The sequence below is a fragment of the Oryzias melastigma genome, linkage group LG1 (genome assembly GCF_002922805.2).
Source record: "Oryzias melastigma strain HK-1 linkage group LG1, ASM292280v2, whole genome shotgun sequence".
NCBI classification, from domain to species: Eukaryota; Metazoa; Chordata; class Actinopteri; order Beloniformes; family Adrianichthyidae; genus Oryzias; species Oryzias melastigma.
In genome coordinates this window covers 14,702,313-14,721,898 of record NC_050512.1, presented here as the reverse complement: position 1 = coordinate 14,721,898, position 19,586 = coordinate 14,702,313, and the positions used below count along the sequence as shown (strand labels likewise).

The 19,586-nt window shown below is 39.1% G+C and overlaps 1 protein-coding gene across 2 annotated transcripts in view; it reads right to left on the bottom strand.

Annotated features, from left to right (window-relative positions):
• The window catches only part of lrba (LPS responsive beige-like anchor protein), a 176,747-nt gene that overhangs the window by 69,709 nt on the left and 87,452 nt on the right, over positions 1 to 19,586 (bottom strand). For both annotated transcript variants that reach the window (XM_024259407.1, XM_024259408.2), the window contains exons 36-37: positions 15,143 to 15,309; positions 2,161 to 2,285 (exon numbers count right to left, since the gene is read on the bottom strand). In XM_024259407.1, coding sequence (XP_024115175.1) covers positions 2,161 to 2,285; positions 15,143 to 15,309 — 292 coding nt within the window. The remainder of the gene's footprint in view (positions 1 to 2,160; positions 2,286 to 15,142; positions 15,310 to 19,586) is intronic.

Below are 19,586 nucleotides of genomic sequence, written 5' to 3'. Positions count from 1 at the left end.
ACTCACAAACACTGGCAGCTGCACACTCTCCAGTGGAAATCATCTTGGCACAGTATGAATGATAATAGTTGTCTTAATGTGTAACTCACAAATGCACATTTTAAAAAAAGTTTAAGAAAATATCTTTGACGCCCAAACTGAATAGAATAAAATGCACATTATCAAAGTACTGATATTCAAAAATAGCTAATTGTTTAATCATCTGAAAGGTGCTGCCATTAGAAGGCAGCAAATGAGGGAGGAATCTGGCTTGATCTTATTGTAAATATTTTCTTAGAGAGTGAGACTGCATTTTGGCCCGCTGCATCTGATGAATATAATTACAGCCAGATATGACCTTTGTGCTCCGTTGGAAAACGCAGTCTTGAGTTGCACTTCCATAACAAATGCAGCGGCGGACTAAAACAAGACGAAAGGTTAAATCAGAAAATGGATGCCGTCAGGCTTCAACGTCAAGGAGTTATTTTAATGATATATTCGGAGAGTTTAGCAGTTGTGCTTTGCCACAACTGTCTCGAAAGGCTATTTTTACACAGATTTGACTTTAAGACCAAGTTTTGTTTGCAGGAATTTGTCTTTTGGCACTGGTGAATAAACACAGCACATCTGCAGAAATTATGCAAAAAAAAAAAACCTAAACAAGGGAGCAAACACCCACTTCCCAGGATCCTCAGATGAAGTTTCGTCTGAGGAAAAGAAGTTAAAGATATGTTTAATCCCTGTCCTGACTGAGCTGAAAAGAGGGGGAGGAGGGGGTGTGTGTGCGGTGGAATTAACATGGAAAGTAAAGCGGAGCGGCTTGCAGCAGAACAGCAGCAGCTGGGTTCTGGCCTCACAGCACAGCTGCTTCCACACTGAAGCCATTACCACAGACCCTAGTCTCCCAGGATCACCAGCACTTATTACTTTTAGGACAAGCTCCTATTGGCTCTCGTCACACCTGCCATCAGGAAAGATGACACTTTTAAAAGGTATGCAGGTGACACACAGATGACATGTTTGGTGATCCAACAGTCTTTTTTGGGAACAAAGAAACAGATTTTACTGGGTAATGTTGACCTGGCGTGAATGTACAACCTGGTGTTTGCAGAGGTAGAGATCAGAAAAGATTCAGGAAAGAAACTCATTTTTGAAATGACCCTCAATGCAAGTTTGTTCTCTGCAGAGGTAACTTCTGAACCTGAATATCTCCCAACCACTACATACTACTGAATAACCCATTTTGGTGTCTACAGAGGCTTCTCAATGATACCAAAAGTGAAGGGGTGGAGCTCTGGGAATTGTAGTTTTTGGTAGATTTGAGTACATTTTGACTAGAGACGTTTTTTTAGGTAGGAAGAATATATAAAACAAAGCAGTTAGGATTACTAAATTCTAGCTAACAAATACTATATCTTATTTTATTATCTTTTTAAATATATACATTTTTCTCCCTAAGACAAAAAATAAAAAAAAACACGTCAGATGATTGTTAGTGTTTTCGAAACTGAATGTGAGACCTAAAGTGCTCATTAATATCTGTGTCAGACATTTTTTTGTATTTTAAAAAGAGCAACTCCTAAAATTAAAGACAAAATAGCTAATATTCAGTGTCAATTAACTATGCACAAAATCAATTCTATATATACTCTTTTATTTGGAATCACAAAGCTTTCCCCAAAAACATACTTTGACTTGCAGGTAGTTTAACTAAAGCTGACAGGATGCTGATATGATAATTTCTTTTTTTTTTTTTTTTTTAAGCAATAAATCACAAATAAACAGATTATTTTAACTTATTTTACCACAATTAACTACACCATTCTGAAAGAAGACAAACATAAAAATCAAAATAAAACAAAAATAGTGCTTTTACTTACCACCAACAACAGCTGCTGTGCATTTTCAAAAAAAATGAAGAATTTCATTTGATGTTACACCATTTTTTCAGGTTAAGACTGACAATCTAAAGGAAACTAGCGAGCTCTTATAGTTTTGTAGAGAATACAAATTCCTCAGCAATTCAAATCGGGGTGTGATTTTATTGTGTGTTGCGGTGTAATAAACCTTTTATTGCAACAGGAGGACTAATTTTTATTGGCTTGTGCCTGGTGAAAGTGTTTGAACGAAGGGGTGTACAAAGAAAGAAAGAGGAGGAGGGGTGGGGGGGACGCAACTTACCGTGTTCGGCTGCCGCTTTGAGCGTGGCTTCTGAGTGACTGGATCCGAAGGGGTTCCTGATAAAGCGACGTCGCCGCCTTAAATCGTCCTCCCAGTAGTCCAGGCGCCAGAACTCCCTCGGCCGGCTGCAACGAGACAGAAGTAGCACATGTGTTAGCAATTACAGAGCAGCATGGTACAGCAGCCCAGCATTAGCACTTGGTCTGAGCAAGCATACATAAAGCCTACATTGTTTTTGGAAGTTTTTCCTTTTTTTATGTAACCCCTCAGGTTCCCTCTATAAATGTGTCCACCTTAACGTAGGCTTAAAGCCCATTGTACCCCCGCTCCGGACAATAACTTGATCTCAGAGGTAAAAGTACCACCCCCCCCTTCTTGTTTTTGAACAGAGTACATGAGCACCATCACAACCACATGATACTGATCATTTCCCATGCAGTATTGTGGCACGTGCTTCCATTCTAGGCTCATTTCAATCCCAGCAGGATCGCTCTTGTCAGGATTCATGGCCAGCAGGATAAGGAGAAGGCCATTACAAAACACAGAGGAGGGTGTGGATAGCATTACCAATATTAATCAATGTCATTTCCCGCTATTTTTCTTTCCAGTTCACATGTCCTCCTGCTAGAGCTGGTCAGAAAATCCTTCTTGTCTTATGGGAAAGGAAGGGTCGACTTCTGCACCTTTCTGTAATGATCACACACCTGGATTTGAACAGGATCACACCAATTTAAGCAATTAAGTGGGAAAACTTTGCCGTCTCTAGGTATACTAAGATTATGCTCAAGGGGAAAGAAACAAAAACCAAATCCTGACTTACTCAAAACGTGTTTTATTTAAATTAAAGTGTAAGTTTACTCATATCTAGCAATGAAAAATAATGAAAACTGTTAGACCTAGTGTTGTAGAATGACTTGGGTAAGATGCATTTAGCACTTTTGTTTTACACCAAAAACCTTTTAAAGTCCCATTCGATTCATATATTTTAAAAGCGTTCCCAGTGGTCTTTTAGTTATGATTATGCCATCTTTAGCCAAAGTTTTTGAAAAACTGTAATTTTCTAGGACATAGTCTCTGCAGAGTGGCACTTGGTCATTTAGATATTTGCCTCTGAATTGTGGGCAGGAACATAGGCACTGAGTAAATTCCACCCCTTCTCCTTCCCTGTTCCAGAGTGAAGCAGGGATCTTGTGGCCCACCCAGTGTATTTTCTAAACCACAAATAAGCTCTTTTCAAATGTCCTTTTTCATCTGCTCATGATTCCCATTGATTTGAATAATTAAATACTCAAAAATGCAATTTCAGCTTAATGTACTTCACATATTTAAGATGATGATATATCTTATCAGAAAAAAGCCACAAGAACATGTTAAAAACACACAAAAAATACCTTTTTTTGTGTTTTTTTTTAATTATACAACTAAAATGCTCTTTGAACAGAAATTAAAGAATACTTAGTTTCTAAATACTGAGAGCCGATCAAGAAAAAGAAGTTGAAACCCTTTTCAGCTGAAATTAGAAAGCAGGATTTTGCTTATCGCTCGACTGTGAATGGAATACTCCAGCCTAGAAAACCACACAAATTTTAAGTTTAGCAACGACAATCACTTCAAACAGATAAAAACTAAGCACATTTCTCAGAGGGGTTTTTCTAAAAATCTGCCTAAGCCTTTGACCAAAGAGTACAGACGACCACCTCTAGTTGTGAAGGTTTGAACCTGAGGTGCTCAAGAAGCGGGCTCATGATTGACACTGGAGTGTGGGTGTGAAGAATGAAAGTCAGAAAGCCCAAAGGATGAATCTGAAGAGGGCCAGATTTCTCTCTGGTGACAATAAAAACCGGGCTGTGTTTCCACGCGATAGTCCGAGAGCACGCCGGCCACTTCATCATCCTGCCTGCAGCTGCATTCATCTATGAAAATGATTATCAAGGTTGTGCCTGGCGCACGGCTCAGGATCATCTCGTGGAGAGCGGGGCTCCGTCCAACTCGCACAATACGCCTCAATCCATCAGGAGGGGAACCGTCGCCGCCATAATTAGTCACAGCATGGGTGGGACCACCTCTGCCAGTCATATTCATCCTGCGCTCTATGAACGGACAACAGCGGACGCCCTAATGACGGTGTGCACCGAGGGCTTAAAAGATACCTGGTCATCAATCCCTGATGAGAATGCCGCCATAACGAGAAGGGAGATGTGCGGCGCTCTGCAACCCCCCATATAGAACGCAGATTGTGTTTCCACAAAGATAATAAATTATTCAGAGCTCATCCATCCTCCCAGGACATTTCCGGCTAAATTTACTGAAGCATCATTCTTCAAAACAACAACAATTAAAATAACAAAAGAGCCAGTGTTGGGTTATGGCTCTCACCAGCTACTTTGAGTAATTAGTAATTAGTTGGGTCATAAAAGGTGTTTGGAAGGCTGGCTTGATAAGCTCAAGGTGAACATTAATGAAAGCGTTGAGAGACTTTGAGGTTCGTTAGCCGAAACACCATGCCCTAATTTGAATGTAAGGCTATCTATACGATTAATACTAGAGGTTTAGGGAAAAATCGATTTGGTGATACATCGCAATATTTAATTTGGTGATCCTTGTATCAATTTAAAATGCTGACAGGAAAATTTTTGATTATTTGTAAGTGTTCTTCAGCGTCTTACTTTTGTTTTCCACCTAAACCTCTGATTGCTAGTTAGTAGCATAGCACACTTTGAGCAGGTCTACACCGCACCAGAACAAGATCTCACTAGAACCAGCTTGTGTTAAATATTCAGTCCCATTGGTTCAGTCAGCCTCATGTTTTTGTCATCTTAAAAAAAGAAAAATGGTTCTGGTACAGTCTTGGGGATATGTTGCGATATGTATCGTATCTTGAGATATATATTGTGATACTTATCGTATCGTCAGATTCTCGTAAATACACACTTAAAATCAAGCAAAAGTGCCACTCGCACTAAGAAAATCACAAATTTCCTTAGTGGAAAACAAAGAATTTCAGCATTGAAACACAAGAAACACAAACAATATAAGAAACTGGTTGTATCTATGAATTTTAAATTAAAACACAATAATTCATTTTTAAGACATTTTCAATCATCTTCTATCAATAGCGTATATTTTTTTGAAATTTAAAGCTTTCTAAATTTATTTTTGATCAAATTTGATACTTTTTTGTATTTTTGTAACTATTATCTTTGCCATGTGGATATCAACAGATTTTTGCAAAACTTGAAGCAGTTATGATTTAATTTGAGCACGACAGAATCAATGCAAAGCCTTTCTACGCTTTCTACCTTTTAATTTTTTTTAAAAAAGCAGTTGTGCGCCAAGTCAAAACTTTAGTGTCATCATTGTCTCCTGAAGCGGACAGATACTTGAAAATCCTTCAGAAGAAATCTGATAGAACTTCTGAGGAAAGTACACATCAACATTTAGAAATTATTTCCTGATCTGGAGCTGATGCAATCGCTATGTCATTTAAATTTCAGCATTAAAAAAAAAGCATTGCAGTTTTGGATGGGTTTACATCTGCAGCATGGAACTATAACATGACCTTTATCATAGTAAGCAGGACATGCAGAGCAGATATACATTCATATATCACCACAATTGCGTTCTCTTTGGCACAAACAGGCGTTGGTAACCTTTCGGCTAAATTAATTTGGATACAATCGTCGAGGCCTGTGCACGTGCGGGAGATTTTCCACCTTTGCCTGTTTTATATATTGACGCCAGTTCATTCTGGCACTTTTGAAATTGCTCAACATTCCTGCCAGCCGCAGGATCGTTGCTCTTAGATTTGCATAAACCATGTGTTTGGAAGAAACTGGAGAGCAGGAGGAGATTGAGGATTTGTCATGTTGAGGAGCGCTTGTTGGAGCACCAGCTCTTTGTCAAATGGTGGCAGCGATGGATTTGATGGGATCTCCCAGCTCAAATTAAAATGAAACGGCACCAAATACCACCCCGGCGAGATTGTACGGCCTGATTAAGTCGTGCTGAAGTGATTTTCTTCACGTGCATTGATGGCTATTTTTACTAAACCAATGAGGTGTTTAGGAGACAATCTACATGTGTTAATTCACAGCAGCTAACATCATTTATGAGATTTAACAGAGGTGATGGTGGGGTCACAGGAATGGAAATGTTTTAATTTTGTTCCCTTAAATGACAGTCCATATTTAGCTTACCTATCCTTACAATTAATCATCAAAATTAAATTGTTTTTTTTTAGCTTATATCTAACAGGTATACAATATGATGCAAAATACGTGTCACATAAAAGAATATCAATGCTCAAAAAGGAAAAAAAAAGTATAAACTCTAGTATAATCTATAGCAATCTCCCAGTTATCACGCTGATAAAACAACAATGCGTTAAATATAAAAAAATATTTATAAAAATGGGCTCTTCCAACCAATTTATTCATCTAACATATTTCGAAAAATGAGCAGGAAAGAGCGTAATGTTAATATCACATAAAGATCAGAGTACTCCCATGAGGGGATGCCAAAAGGCAGCAGTCTCCCATAATGCAGTGCAGGCAAATGAAATCATGCAAATCAAGGCCTAATTATCACCAGCTTAGCATGAGGCCTCCAATTAGCAACAATTAGACTTGATGTAAATTCATCAACAAAACCCCCGCAATTACACTCAATTAAATCACATTCTTTATGAGGAAAAAAAAACAAAATGCATGATCATTTCCAGTCAAGATAAATATTTTTTTTGTATTTTTTTTTTCCAAATACATAAAAAAGTGTTATCTAAACATCAGAGTGTTCACTCAAGCTCGGACACCAAAATGGTACCATCTGTATTTTTGATGAAGAGTCACATTTTTTCCTTTGATTTTGACAACGTGCATTTAAGGCCATTAATCACCACTGCGGGCGAGTTAATGAGGGCATCCAGTGGACTGGAGTTGCATAATTCTGTCATTACGAGCTCATTGTAATAATCCCCTGACCTCCAGCTTTCAGAGCTGATCTTGAACACTATGACAAATCTGAACATGTACAGCCACACGCCACATTTCTCAGCATCCCCAAAGAAAAACAGCGGAGGAGCTCAAGCTTAGCTGGGATTAAGAGGTAAAAAGGCCTTTTTTTCCTGGAAAAGAAAAGTTACATTGCACCTTAAATCAAATATGCAACAGAATGCAGACTGCATTTCTACATTTTTCATGTTTCAATCCTCTTAAAATCAATTTTATTTTAACATTGATTGCATTTGGTGGATTGAGTTCCATTTTTAACAGGATTCTCAACTTTTTTTCCCTTTTTTCCCCTTATTTATGTTTAACCCTATCCTATGAGAATATTCTTGTGCACACTGAAGAGTTTTGTTCCAGATTAAAATGATCTGAAATCTTATTCTTACCTTTCAAGCGCATTTGTGTTGAAAATTATGTTTTTTATGTTGTGTTTTTAACATGTTCATGTGGAATTTTTGTGATGAGTAATAACACACATACAAAAAAATTGATTTTGGTTAAAAATGGTATAATCATAATTAAAGATAACAGGGAATGCTGTTTAAAAAAATACCTAAAAAAATGCTTGGAATAGGTCTTAAACATAATGTGCGGTCTGAGCATCTCAATCAGGTTCTTGCAATCCAGTCATCTCTTTTCTTTTCTATATGTATATGAACCCATGTCCTATGCTACTTTCATACTGGAATTGAAAACGTGTGGTTAAGTAACCACTTGAAAAGTCTCTGTAAACACACATGTTCAAAAAAGCTCATGTTCATGCATTGCAACGCAAGTTTCAAGTCTGTTTTGGGCTCTACATACAAAACACGTATTAAAAGTTAAACCAGCTGAACTTTGACCAATCAGGGACAGCCATAAATAACATAATTTTCAAAACACAAAAGTACCAACCCTTTGAAAACTGATCATGAAGGAGAAATTTAAAATTGTAGTTTGTGTCTGGCTGGAATTATAACACACAAAGTCTTTCATATAACAGAAAAGAGCTGTGAACGAAAAATCCTGCAGATTTGCAATGTGTTGACATTTCACAACAAGCCTCTTCCGACTTTGAGCACATGCTTTAGTATCAGGTAGGGACAGTCCAGTATGAACACTGTATGCTAAAAGCCAAACGCCCATTTAGCGCATTCTTGAATGTGCATCACATCCCAGTGTGTATGTAATATGAAAGTAAAAAAAAGGTATAAATAAAGCAACATCACATTAAGGCTTTGCGTTGCTGCACTAGATCCCAAACACACAAAGGTGAAAGCATAAAATAGATTAAGAATCCAAGCCGAGCATCCGTGAGTACAGAACGTTACTCTGTCTTCACAACGCTTTCCTCTTTTTATAGCACTCGTGTTTTATATGCTCCTCTTCTTGCTTTAGTTGCACAGGAAAGTGCTTGATGCTAAAGATAAAGGGATTTTTTTACTCTTCTTTTTGGTAAATGTTGAATGTAGCAAAATAAATGACCTGCTGGCTCCATGTTGTAATTACAGTGGCTGGAAGCTTACCAATCTATCAAGAGGAAGAAGGGGGGTGGCTGACATGCTGCAAAGGGGTTAGTCAAAGGAGATAGCCTCTGACTAACTACTGGCCCTGGACAATCGATACTCAGCAGATATTGCATCCAGGCAGAAAGGAGAAAAAAAATAGCCCTAAAAACTTCCCAAATGGCTTTTCATTCGGTTATTGATCAGGGCCCTTTTATCGTGACCTTGCTCCACTGAGGCCATATACTTCCTTAGGGGTATATGAAAGGCATAAATCTGATAGTTGCTATAGAATGCCGTCTTGCTGTGAGCACTGAGGTGAAGAGGCACCACAGTGTAATTGGTCTTTCTGGGATGGAGGCTTCCCCTCCATACTTCTCAGCTAGCATTCCATGACATTTCTAAGCCGCTGTAAGACAGGAAATAGTGAACACAGAGGGGGTCGGGGGAATCGGAGATGTAAATAGATCAGAGTAAACGGACACATTTCTAGTTTGGCTGATTTAGTATGCATATATTTTTTTTGGTACGTATACTTTTTGTTGACACTTTAAGCGCTCCAACAGAAGCTGTTTAGTGAATCTATGCTTCAGCATTTAACCATGCTAACATATGGACATCATCAGCTGTTAATATGTTTCGCTGTGACACTTTGTTACTATTCCTTGCAGGCTCAGCCACTGTACTGTATATACAGTCCAAGTAAATGTTATCATTAGGGCTATATTCTAATTCATATCCATGAAACAGGCTGCATGGTAGGGCCCTTTGTAGCATGCTATCATGTGGGACTGGTTTGAACGCACGTCGTTCAAAGTCGGATGGTCTCCCTCGAGGGTTCAGGAACATCCTTTTTGTCAGAGTCGTGAGAGTTCTGTCCCGGGCACAGGCCCCGGCGAATGATTAATGAAAGCACGGTTTTCCCTTTCAAGCCGTTTAAGGAGTTGGAGACGTCTTCGTAGGAGAAACGGAAGGCTGGCTTACAATGAAAGGAGCCTAACGGAGGGTCAGGCTTGTATTGTATCACTGTATATTTACACTGCGTGTTTAGGAGTGCATCAAGGCAGATGGATGATCACAATGCGGGCCCTGGCTAATTGGTTTTGAAGTAGTCAGAGTCCTGGAGTGGAGAAAACAGGCATCTCCTGAGACAGGAGCTGCAGACTGCTGCAGCTGTCAGCGCTCAGCACATCGGGTCACGGCTGTGTTTAGACTGCAGCTTAGCAAACCAAACGGCTTTTTGCACATTCAAACCTACAAGTTAAGCCCAAATGTTGCATTTTTTTTGGAAATAAAATAATTTGATACTCAGGAAAATAAATAAGTGTATTAGAATTTGCAATTTAAAAAGTTTTAATTTTATTCCAACGTAAAGGAAATAAAAAAAATGACAGCAGTAGTTTAGCATTACTCGACCACTCAGCGTGTAATTACCGCTAGGGGAAACGATGCCAAAAGTGTGACAGCCTTATCCAATCTAAATCTCAACTTTAGGTTCTTCAGTTACACTCCGTGCCTCTCTTACACCGATCATCTCCTCCTCCTCTCAGTCTTCCTGCCCCTTTCGTGTCACGCATTTCCGCAGGTCTGTGTATTCTAAACTGTTATGCTCTTGTTTCCTATGGTTATAATCTTCATTGACGTGCTAGAGTCCCATTTCCTTTTTCAGTCGTGCATCCACAGCACCGGAGCAGCTGTAATGTACAGTGTGTCTATAAAACACACGCGAGGTGGTGCAGACGCTGTGCAGGCCTCGGCTCTGAAAAATGCATTACATTCGCCATTATGTACCATAATGGTGATTTAGGTTTAGAATGAAAGCACTCAGGTGGAGATAAATCAACCTGCTTTAGCTTCTCGTGCAATAATGTATATTTATTTACATAAATTCAATTTAGCATGACAAGAATATCTATATTCTAAATATGACCACAGAACTTTGTTTTGGAGAAAAACAAGAAAAAAGTTAAACAAAGATTAAAATTGCAATTTTCTGATTATTTAAACAAGAAAAAAATATGATAAAAACCCTAAAAAAATATATATATATCTATATATTTAGCTAAAAAGTTATTTTGTGATGTTTGAGGAAAAACATCAAATTATTCCAGCCTGCAAAAATCAGGACACAAGTATATAGGATTTCAAAGGGAGATAAAACAACAAATGCTGAGCATTTCCAACCACAGCAGTTCCCTCAGTGTTGTTCTCTAAAGATTGAATGAAGAGCATGGATCTTACACATAACCAGCCTGAAGAGCCAAGCCAGTCAACACCAATTGTTGCCCATTTAAACTAGAAATCCAGGAGAAGGTTTACCAGGCATTAAAGCCACATTATTAGGTCCTTGTCAACAGAGTCAAACTGTAGCCTGACAAGCATTCTAACAATAAGGAGCTTCTTTCAGACGGATGAAACAATCAGAATTTTAAAGCCTTTTTGTAAATTAAAAACGTAAAACTAAACTTGGCAAGTTTCATTAAAGGGCTTATATTATGCAAAATCAACTTTTTAGGTTTTAAGTGTATTATGATGTTAATTTATCAAGAAAAACATCCCCACAGTGGTAATTTGATCCATTCATGCATCTCTGAGCACCAGCCCCTTCTAATTCACAGAGTAGAGCAAATCATCTCACTGTGAGGTCACAAAGTGGGGAACAAGCTAACACACACAATTTTTTCATGGAGCAGAGTGATCGACAACACGCTTTCATTTTATATACATATAATAGGCACATCCATCTTTGCAACCTCAGATGTTTGTTTGCTGATGCAGACTCCAGGTTGATGTCATGAAATAGACAGTACGCACAAAGAGCGAAAGGCGGAGCCTCAGAGATCGAGGTGTTTTACTTTTGGATAGGAAAATAATTCACAAAAAAAGAAAAAAAACTCCATCGATCTATCCATTTTCTTAACCACTTTGTCCCTTTCGGGGTCACAAGGCTGCTGGAGCCTATGCTGGCCACTTTTGGACAAAGGCAGGGTACACCCTGGACAGATCGCCATGTCTGTTGCAGGGCCCTTCGATAGCTTAGTTGGTTGAGTGGAGGAAGATGGATAAAACGTGATGACATCCTTAGGTCGCTGGTTTAATTTCGGCTTTCAAAGCAGATTTAAAAAATACTCACACTTCTTTAATTATGTTTTCTTTAGTGTGCCAAAGTTGATATATTATTATATATATGGATGTAATTTAATCGGAAAGGCTTAACAATAGCATAATATCGGCCCTTTAAAGACCTACTCTGATCATCTTCTGATTTGATTTCAAAGCGTTCCCGGTGGTCTTTTAATTTTGATTATGCCATTTTTAGCAAAAATAAAATTTTTACATTTTCTATGTCACAAATAAGCTAGTTTTCAAACTACATTTTTTTGTTTGCTCCTGATTCACAACGACTTGCATTTAAAAATACTTAAAAATTACTCTTTGAGCTCAGTTTTCTTAATATATGTCCTCAATCATCAGAAAAATGTCACAATAACACACAGATTCTATATATAGCAGTCCTGTCTTCCAAAAAGGAATTCGGGAGGGAATTTTGAGAGATTTAGAAGAACTGAAATTAGTCAAGACGGGGGATTTTAGTAGCAATAAGATACTTGAACAGTTGAAACATATGCAGTGATGGCATAAAATACTAGTAACTCATTTTCAATATCAATATGGTAGAGTGTTCTTTTTAATAAAAAAAAATAATTTATGATGCCAATTTACTCTGCACCACAAAAAAACGATTTTCCATTAAGATATACAGGAAAATCAATGTGTTCGTGCAACAAAAAAATAAGGTAGAGCAGATTTGAATAAAAAACCTCCTGGTGATATTTTTGCATGTGTATTTTGACAACATTTTGCAATAGGTAAGAAAAAATAAATGTTTTCAGGAAAAAGTGGAAGCTTTTCTCTGGTTTCCCTCCCTCAAGTGTGCTGTAGTGAAATGACGTAGCACAAGATAAAATAGTAATGCTAATATCAATAGTTTGTCCATTACAGGTCAGCTAACTGTCCAGTGGAACAGTTACAAAGCTGTTGGATTTCGATCTCACACGGCCGATCAATACAGAGGCATACTGTTTCAATTTTGCGCCCATTGATTTTCTCTATAACACTCCAACCCCAAAGCATTCGTCTTTCTGAAGGAAGGAAGATTTGATTTACTGGAGAAAAATTGGAGTGCACATCACAAAGATTTTTTGTCGCACGAGAGTGTGACACGCCAAAAGATGGATGTCCCTTGGCCGGGAAGCCTCTTGCCTAAGGGTGTCCATTAGAGCAGCACTGCTGCAGAAAATGAGCTGCTTATATGAGGAAGGAGGAGCTGAGACGGAGCGTGTGGGGGGGCAAGCTGGTGCTTAAGGTGTTCCTGTTTGAGAGTTGCTAGAGGAGAGGCTTGTTGGAGCAATCCAGATATGAAAAATAAATAAATGCTCGCCTCAACACTTGAATAATACTGACATTTGTCTCGAGACTGCTTTTGTCGGTTGACTGAAGCGGCTACAGTGGAAAAATAGTGAACAATTTTACATCACACTTCCACATTTTCTTATAAAATTTCATACTTTCTATATCCAGAGTGAATTTCCATGGTACATTAGTCAGGGTATTACAATGCAATAAAAAGTAGGCAGGAGAGGAGAGGAGAAGGAGAGTCTGTCTCTGGAGACGAGGTGCCGACGTCCTCCATCATCTGCCCTCATTTTCCCTCTGTCTGTCAACTTTGTCCAGGTGTCATATACATGTGATGATTCCTGACCCAAATAAACACTGCAGCTGGCTCAATGCTCCACGGACCCCGACTACAATGATGGGGGAAAAAAAAAAAAAAAAAAAATTTCTGCCAGCAGTTTCATCCGTGGCCATTTTGCCAGATGTTCTTTTACCTTTCTGTTCTCCAGGGTCTTAAAATACTGGGACAAACAAAATATATAGTAACAGGTAGTCACTTTCTGTGCATCTGTCTATGTCTTTATAATAGGTGACAAAAAAATGATCGACAGGGACGATTGTGTGGTTGAAGGAATCCCTTTACGTCACTCAGAGGAACAGGAAAAGCTCAGTAAAACAAAAAGGTGTGAAGAAAACAAGACGGAAAAAAATCGAAAATGTGTGGTATTACTTAAACAAGGAGAGAAACGCAGATAGGAAAGATGAAGCTGGGAATAGAGGAGGAAATCACCTAACACCTTTTTTTTCGTCTCTAGTGGCCTGAGCTGCCGTAAGCTGGATATTAAGACACAAATTGCATTCAAGCAGGTCAGGAGGTGTCAAAAGATATTAGATGCCTGCCGTGAGGAAACAACAACTCCCATCAGCTGTGCAGAAAATAATATTTTCATTTTCAGATCCTTTATTGAATGGAAACATTGGGGAATAGGTTGTTATAGAGTGTGAGCCAGCAGACTCTGCTTTTACAATGCTGCAACCAAAAAAAAAAGAGGTAATCGTGGCTGTATCTTTGTGTTCCTGGACTGTGGTTTCACACCTGGAAATTGGATTTCCACTTTTTTTTTTCATGCATGTAGAATATTCTTAAAGTCTGCAGGTACACTAGTGAAAATGATCTGGTTTTTTGGTTTCATTTTCAGGGATTTGCAGCACCAGATGTTTCTCCTGTGCTTGCATACGATGGGATGTGGTGCGAGCCTGCGCCACCTGACCTTCACAGTAATTGACCAAAAATATTGATGTAATGGCACAAGACTGATTGTGATTTATTAAAAGACTGCTGCCCTCCGAGGCTCTGTGCCAATGGCTCCCTGCACCTACCGGCAGCCATTAGGAAAACCATCAATAGCGGAGCAGCATAAAGGGCCGGTAATGGGGTCCTTTTCTAGCCGGCGCTAGTAAAGCACAATATCCATAGTAAATGGCATTGCCTTGTGTGAGTACACATTGACAAACTGAGAGAAGGAAATGGATGGCGGAAAGAAGGGAAACTGCATCAAAAAAGAAGAAAATATTCCAAATAACACACGACTCTGCATATGGGAAACAAAAATAGAGGCACAACAAAGGCAGCTGCAGAACCAAAAGCAAAACCAGCCTTCCTCGGGAGTCTCTGGAGAGTTGGCTCAGCTTAACAAGTGTGAGCCAGCAGCCGGCTCTCCAGCTCACCATTACACACTACCTGCACAAACAGCAATCATTAGGGAATAGCTACATTGGATTCTGCTGCCCATTTGGCAAAACAAACACGCAGGATAAGGTTCCCTCTGTTCTTAATGGGAGCCTAGCTTGTTCAAATGGCTTTCATCTTTCTCCCAGGTCAATACATCATTCAACCCACAGCTGACATTTTCACCTTTGAGCATGTAATTTCATCACAGTTATGAGTACTGAGGGATGGGGAAGATAATGATGAGATTAAAGTCATTACAATGATCTGGAAGCATGTTCAGGCGGTGGAATGAATGGAGGGAACAAAACAAAACAAAACTTTTTTTTTATAGAAATAAAATTTTATGCTACAAAATACAGCTTTACCTTAAGGAAGAGCTTCCCCAGGCTCCATGTTTGTCAGTCAGTATGTTCACTATCTTCTGGATGAGCTGTGTTCCCGTCATGTGGTCTCTGTACTTGGCTGCTCGGATCAAGTGGTCGCACATTTTCTCCTCGTCTCGCTTCTCGGCTGCATACTGAGCACATAGAGACTGGAGAAAGAAAACAACAACAACAGCGTTACACGTGCTGGACATGAGTTCATCCCGGCAGAGTTTATTCAACTTTCTCTTAAGGTGTATTCAGAACTATACAACCAGTTAAAACAGTAGAACAGAACAAAATGTACAACAGTATTTCACATATATGAACCTCAGTCCGAGCAGAGGCCAGGAGCAAGCGTGGGTTCACTCCTGTCTTTATGTCATGTTGATTAATCACAGTGGACGTATATTTTTTAATGCCCCCCGGCGCACCAACTCACATGATACCTTCAGTGTGCAGAGGGGACATTTTTCTCTGTCAGAATTTGTTATCAGAAAGGGTCTTTGAACTGTGCAGCCATGCTGAAACCTTATGGAAATAACACCTATAATTTGAAACTGTGTTTTCATTTCAAATATTTACTTCAGAATCAATTTGTGTTCCAGCTATGGTGTGTTTCGGAGTGACAAGTGTTTTAACATTTTTTTTTAAGTTTTCTTTTTTAGAAATTAATTTGTCAACCTAACATTATTAAAGAAAAAAAGGGCAAAGAACACAAGAATGTATTTTAGTCATTTCTCAAGCAGCGCTTATCATCCTCATCTAATTAACTTACCATAAATCTAACAGCGATACAGTAACTTTTAACCCAAAAGCACAACTGAACAGATAGCACACGCTCCCTCAAAGTTACCAGTAAATCGCTTCATTATGGGCCTGCCTCCCCAATTTAAAAAACAACATTTCATATCTGACGGAAAATCTATAGGTATAAATTGCATTACAGAGGGTCTTCTGCTGGCTGTGTGGCCCTAATTATCAATCTATGTCTCTTTAGATGGCCTGAAAGTGAGCTTTGACCTTCTGGTATGACGACTGAGGGAAAAAAAATAGCCAAAGAACAGTGGGAAAAGGATCTTTTAGTGAGTCGAATTTTTCTCTTTAAGAGGGCAAACGACGGCAGAGAGGAAAGTTAGTGAGTTGATGCAGAATGCAGATGCATTGGACGGGATTAGCTGAGGTGAAGTTGCATATAAATAGAACATAGTTCAATAAATATTAGGTAAAAAGCATGTTCACCTGGGCAAGAAAGGAAACAAATGCCAAAGAAAAATGCAAAAAAATGATGCAGATTGTTTTACTGTTTCAGCAAGTAGCAGGCCGCTACCGACTCCATTTCCATCTGCGTCTGCCCGAGACATGTGAAGTCTGCAGGACTAATCAACAGTGCTGGGTTCAAACTCATAACCATAAACAAACACTTCATCACCTGTGCGTTGAGCCTGCCCAAACACCCAAAGCCTCCATGCTGTAATGGGCTTTTCTTATATCCAAAGCCAAAGTCGACTAAAGGAGAAAAAGGCAAATTCATAGACTTGCCCTTATAATAACAACCAGAAAAGCTGAACATATAAGTACTAGCATTAAAACACAAAGCTGCGCTTGCTTTTAAGTGGAAAAGACAAGTCAGCGTTAATACCAAAGGGGGGGCTGGGGGTGACACTGATGTGAAGTCTGGGAATATGCTTGGTTAATATGAAAGACCTTTGTTACTAGAAAAGGTTAGCAAGTTTTCTGATCGTTCACATTTACAGACAAAATTCTTCTTAAACTTCAGAGTGACAACAAATACTTGTGTGTCTATCTCCCAAGTTAAAACAAAAGCCCAAGGCAGAACAATGGTAGACTGTGGGCTGTTTGCTTCCTAAACAGCCACTAGGGCACAACTTGCTGGCAGCAGGACCGTTATAACTTGCGACGGTGTAATCATGGCCAGTGCCTTCCATTACACGGTCTGGCTGACAGGGTCAGGCAGCGTGGATGCCGGCCGTGCTAGATGAGACAGCTCGGTGGAGACAAAATGATAATGGCTGGCATTAATCGAGTCAATTACACAGAGTCGTGTCTCCCACAATTCGTCAACGGCTGAAATAAATAATGGTGTGCTGGAGGGCGCAGGGAACAATGTGCTGCTGGTAAGTTGGTTTTGAGAAGACCATAGCCTAGAAACATCAGAGGCAGCAACACAAAAATTCAGATTATTTTAAGATATGAAAAAAAAAAATGAAAAAACAATTAAAGCCACAATTAAACCTCATTATACTCGCCCTCAGTGGCTGAGCAGCTGCTAACCGCCCAACATCCCTTTGCCACTGTAGTTAGACCTGCACGAGACAAATAAATAAGAAAACACTTTTCTCTCTCTGTTGAATTGAATTTTTGAACTCCATAGCCAACATTTTATTTTTTGGTCGCCTAGTAGTGACAAACACGTTTATGTATTCTTTAGAAGAATTGGCAAAAGTAAACTTTTGGCTTTCCTTGGCAATGAAGATTTTTGTTAACCACGCCCACAATCCTAATATGATCATATTGTTTGTCATATTGTTTGGTTCAGTTTGAGCTGATGTATTCATGTGCTAAATTTTGACAATATTCCAGTAAAAAAAAAAGTGCAAACAACAGGTAAATCCTTTCTTTGGGAGCTTGCCATACTAACGGAGTTCGAAATCTACAACTTCTAATTCCAACATTTTTTTCTTAATTATCTTCCTAACATCGAATTTGAAGAGTTAGACGATGGATTGAAATTCTTAGGAAGAGGGGAAATGTGTATCAGGGCCTAACAGTGATTTATTTATTTATTTATTTATTTTTTGGCAGAAGACGTAACCTGCCCGTGTGTGAATTTTGTGGGCATCGCTTAAACAAGTTTTATTTTCTCATATTGTGGGAAAATGTGAAAATTGCCAAATTTCACATTTTCCACCAAGTTGTGGATCCTTCAATCATTCCACAATAGTTTTTAAACTTCCTTTGGATATCCCTGACATATGTATTTTGTTTTTTTTTAGAGGATATTAAAAGAAATGTTTTAAGCCCCATCAGATTTTGGCCCGAATTCTTTTTTTTTTTCGCCTGTTGTCATGTCATACTGTTTTTGGTAAAGAGGTGGGGTGTTTACCATGCCCAAAAATAATTTTCACCGTGTACTAGTTTGTGAAAATTCTGGTGAATTTGTGAGTATTTGGAGGAGTAGTAAGAAAGAATAAATGCAAAAACAATAGGGTCCTTGCAGTCCAGGACAGCAGAAAGCAATAAAAAAGGTTTGTCTAAAACTGAAAATGTTATAATCTGACAACTATAAAGCCAAAATAAATGACTAACAAGCATTAGCCAGCAAAAGTATGATACCACTGCTGGCTTTATCTGAATGCTGAATTTGTTATTATACGATGTGTTGGTGACTCCCCCGTCTCTCCCTCTGTGGGTTGAGAGGGTTAACCAGCATAATAGACCATAGAATGAAGACTCATTACAAGAGATCAGCTCTATGTTTAGCAATTAGAGTGACAGAGAAAGGCTTAAGTGTTGTTGCGGCGAGCCTTCAGCTCAGCTCTTGACAAAACCACAGTCTCAGGCTTCTGTCAGGGCACACAAGGCAGAAACAAAACCAGGAGATATTATTAAAGCCCTTGATTTGCAATCTCTTGACATTGGTGGCACATCAGGGCTACAAGCTCTCCGAGAACCTCCAATTTCTCCCATCAGTCGACAAGCACTCCCCGAGGGTTTCATTTACAAACGGGCAGAGGAGCTCTCCAGACATCGCCCTGTCCTTGTCTGGTATCAAAGAATGCAAATACACAACAAATAAATTCCTCCTGGACCCCGATGGAGGTCTTGGGAGACGAGAAGGAAATGAGAATGGAGACAAAACAAAAGTGGATTTTGAATCAGTCTGCCAATTGGTTTCAAAAGATGCTCTTGCACTTGATCTTTTGGCCCCGAGTTTTCAAATTGCAACATAAAATGTCACCAAGGGAATTCAGACAATAGGTTAGGCATGGAAGGAGTGAAAGGAAGAGGAGGGAGAGAAAAATGAGGGCTTAAAAGTACAATGGCGAACAAAAGTCACCAAATGACAATGGCTGACAGCCACTTCAATTCTGGAATGATGCTCCTGTCATGCAGTGCTCCTAAGTATTGATTTTTTTCCTCGCTCTTCTTGGAGAGTCGGAGGAAAAAAAAATCTAATCCAGTTGAAATAGATCCCTGGTGCTGGCAACACCTCGACACCGGCGACTATCAAGGTTAACACAGGTGTGCACTTCTCAAAGCTTCTTCCTCGTCTTCCCCCTCAGCGCTTCTGTTGCTCATATTTAATGGACTGGTCACCATGCACAACTGGCAGCCTCTCCATCTTTGATCCTCTCGTTTCTGCTAAAAAAAGCATTCTCTTCCCAATGTCTGCACTGCTGCCGTTTTTTTTTTTTTTTTTTTT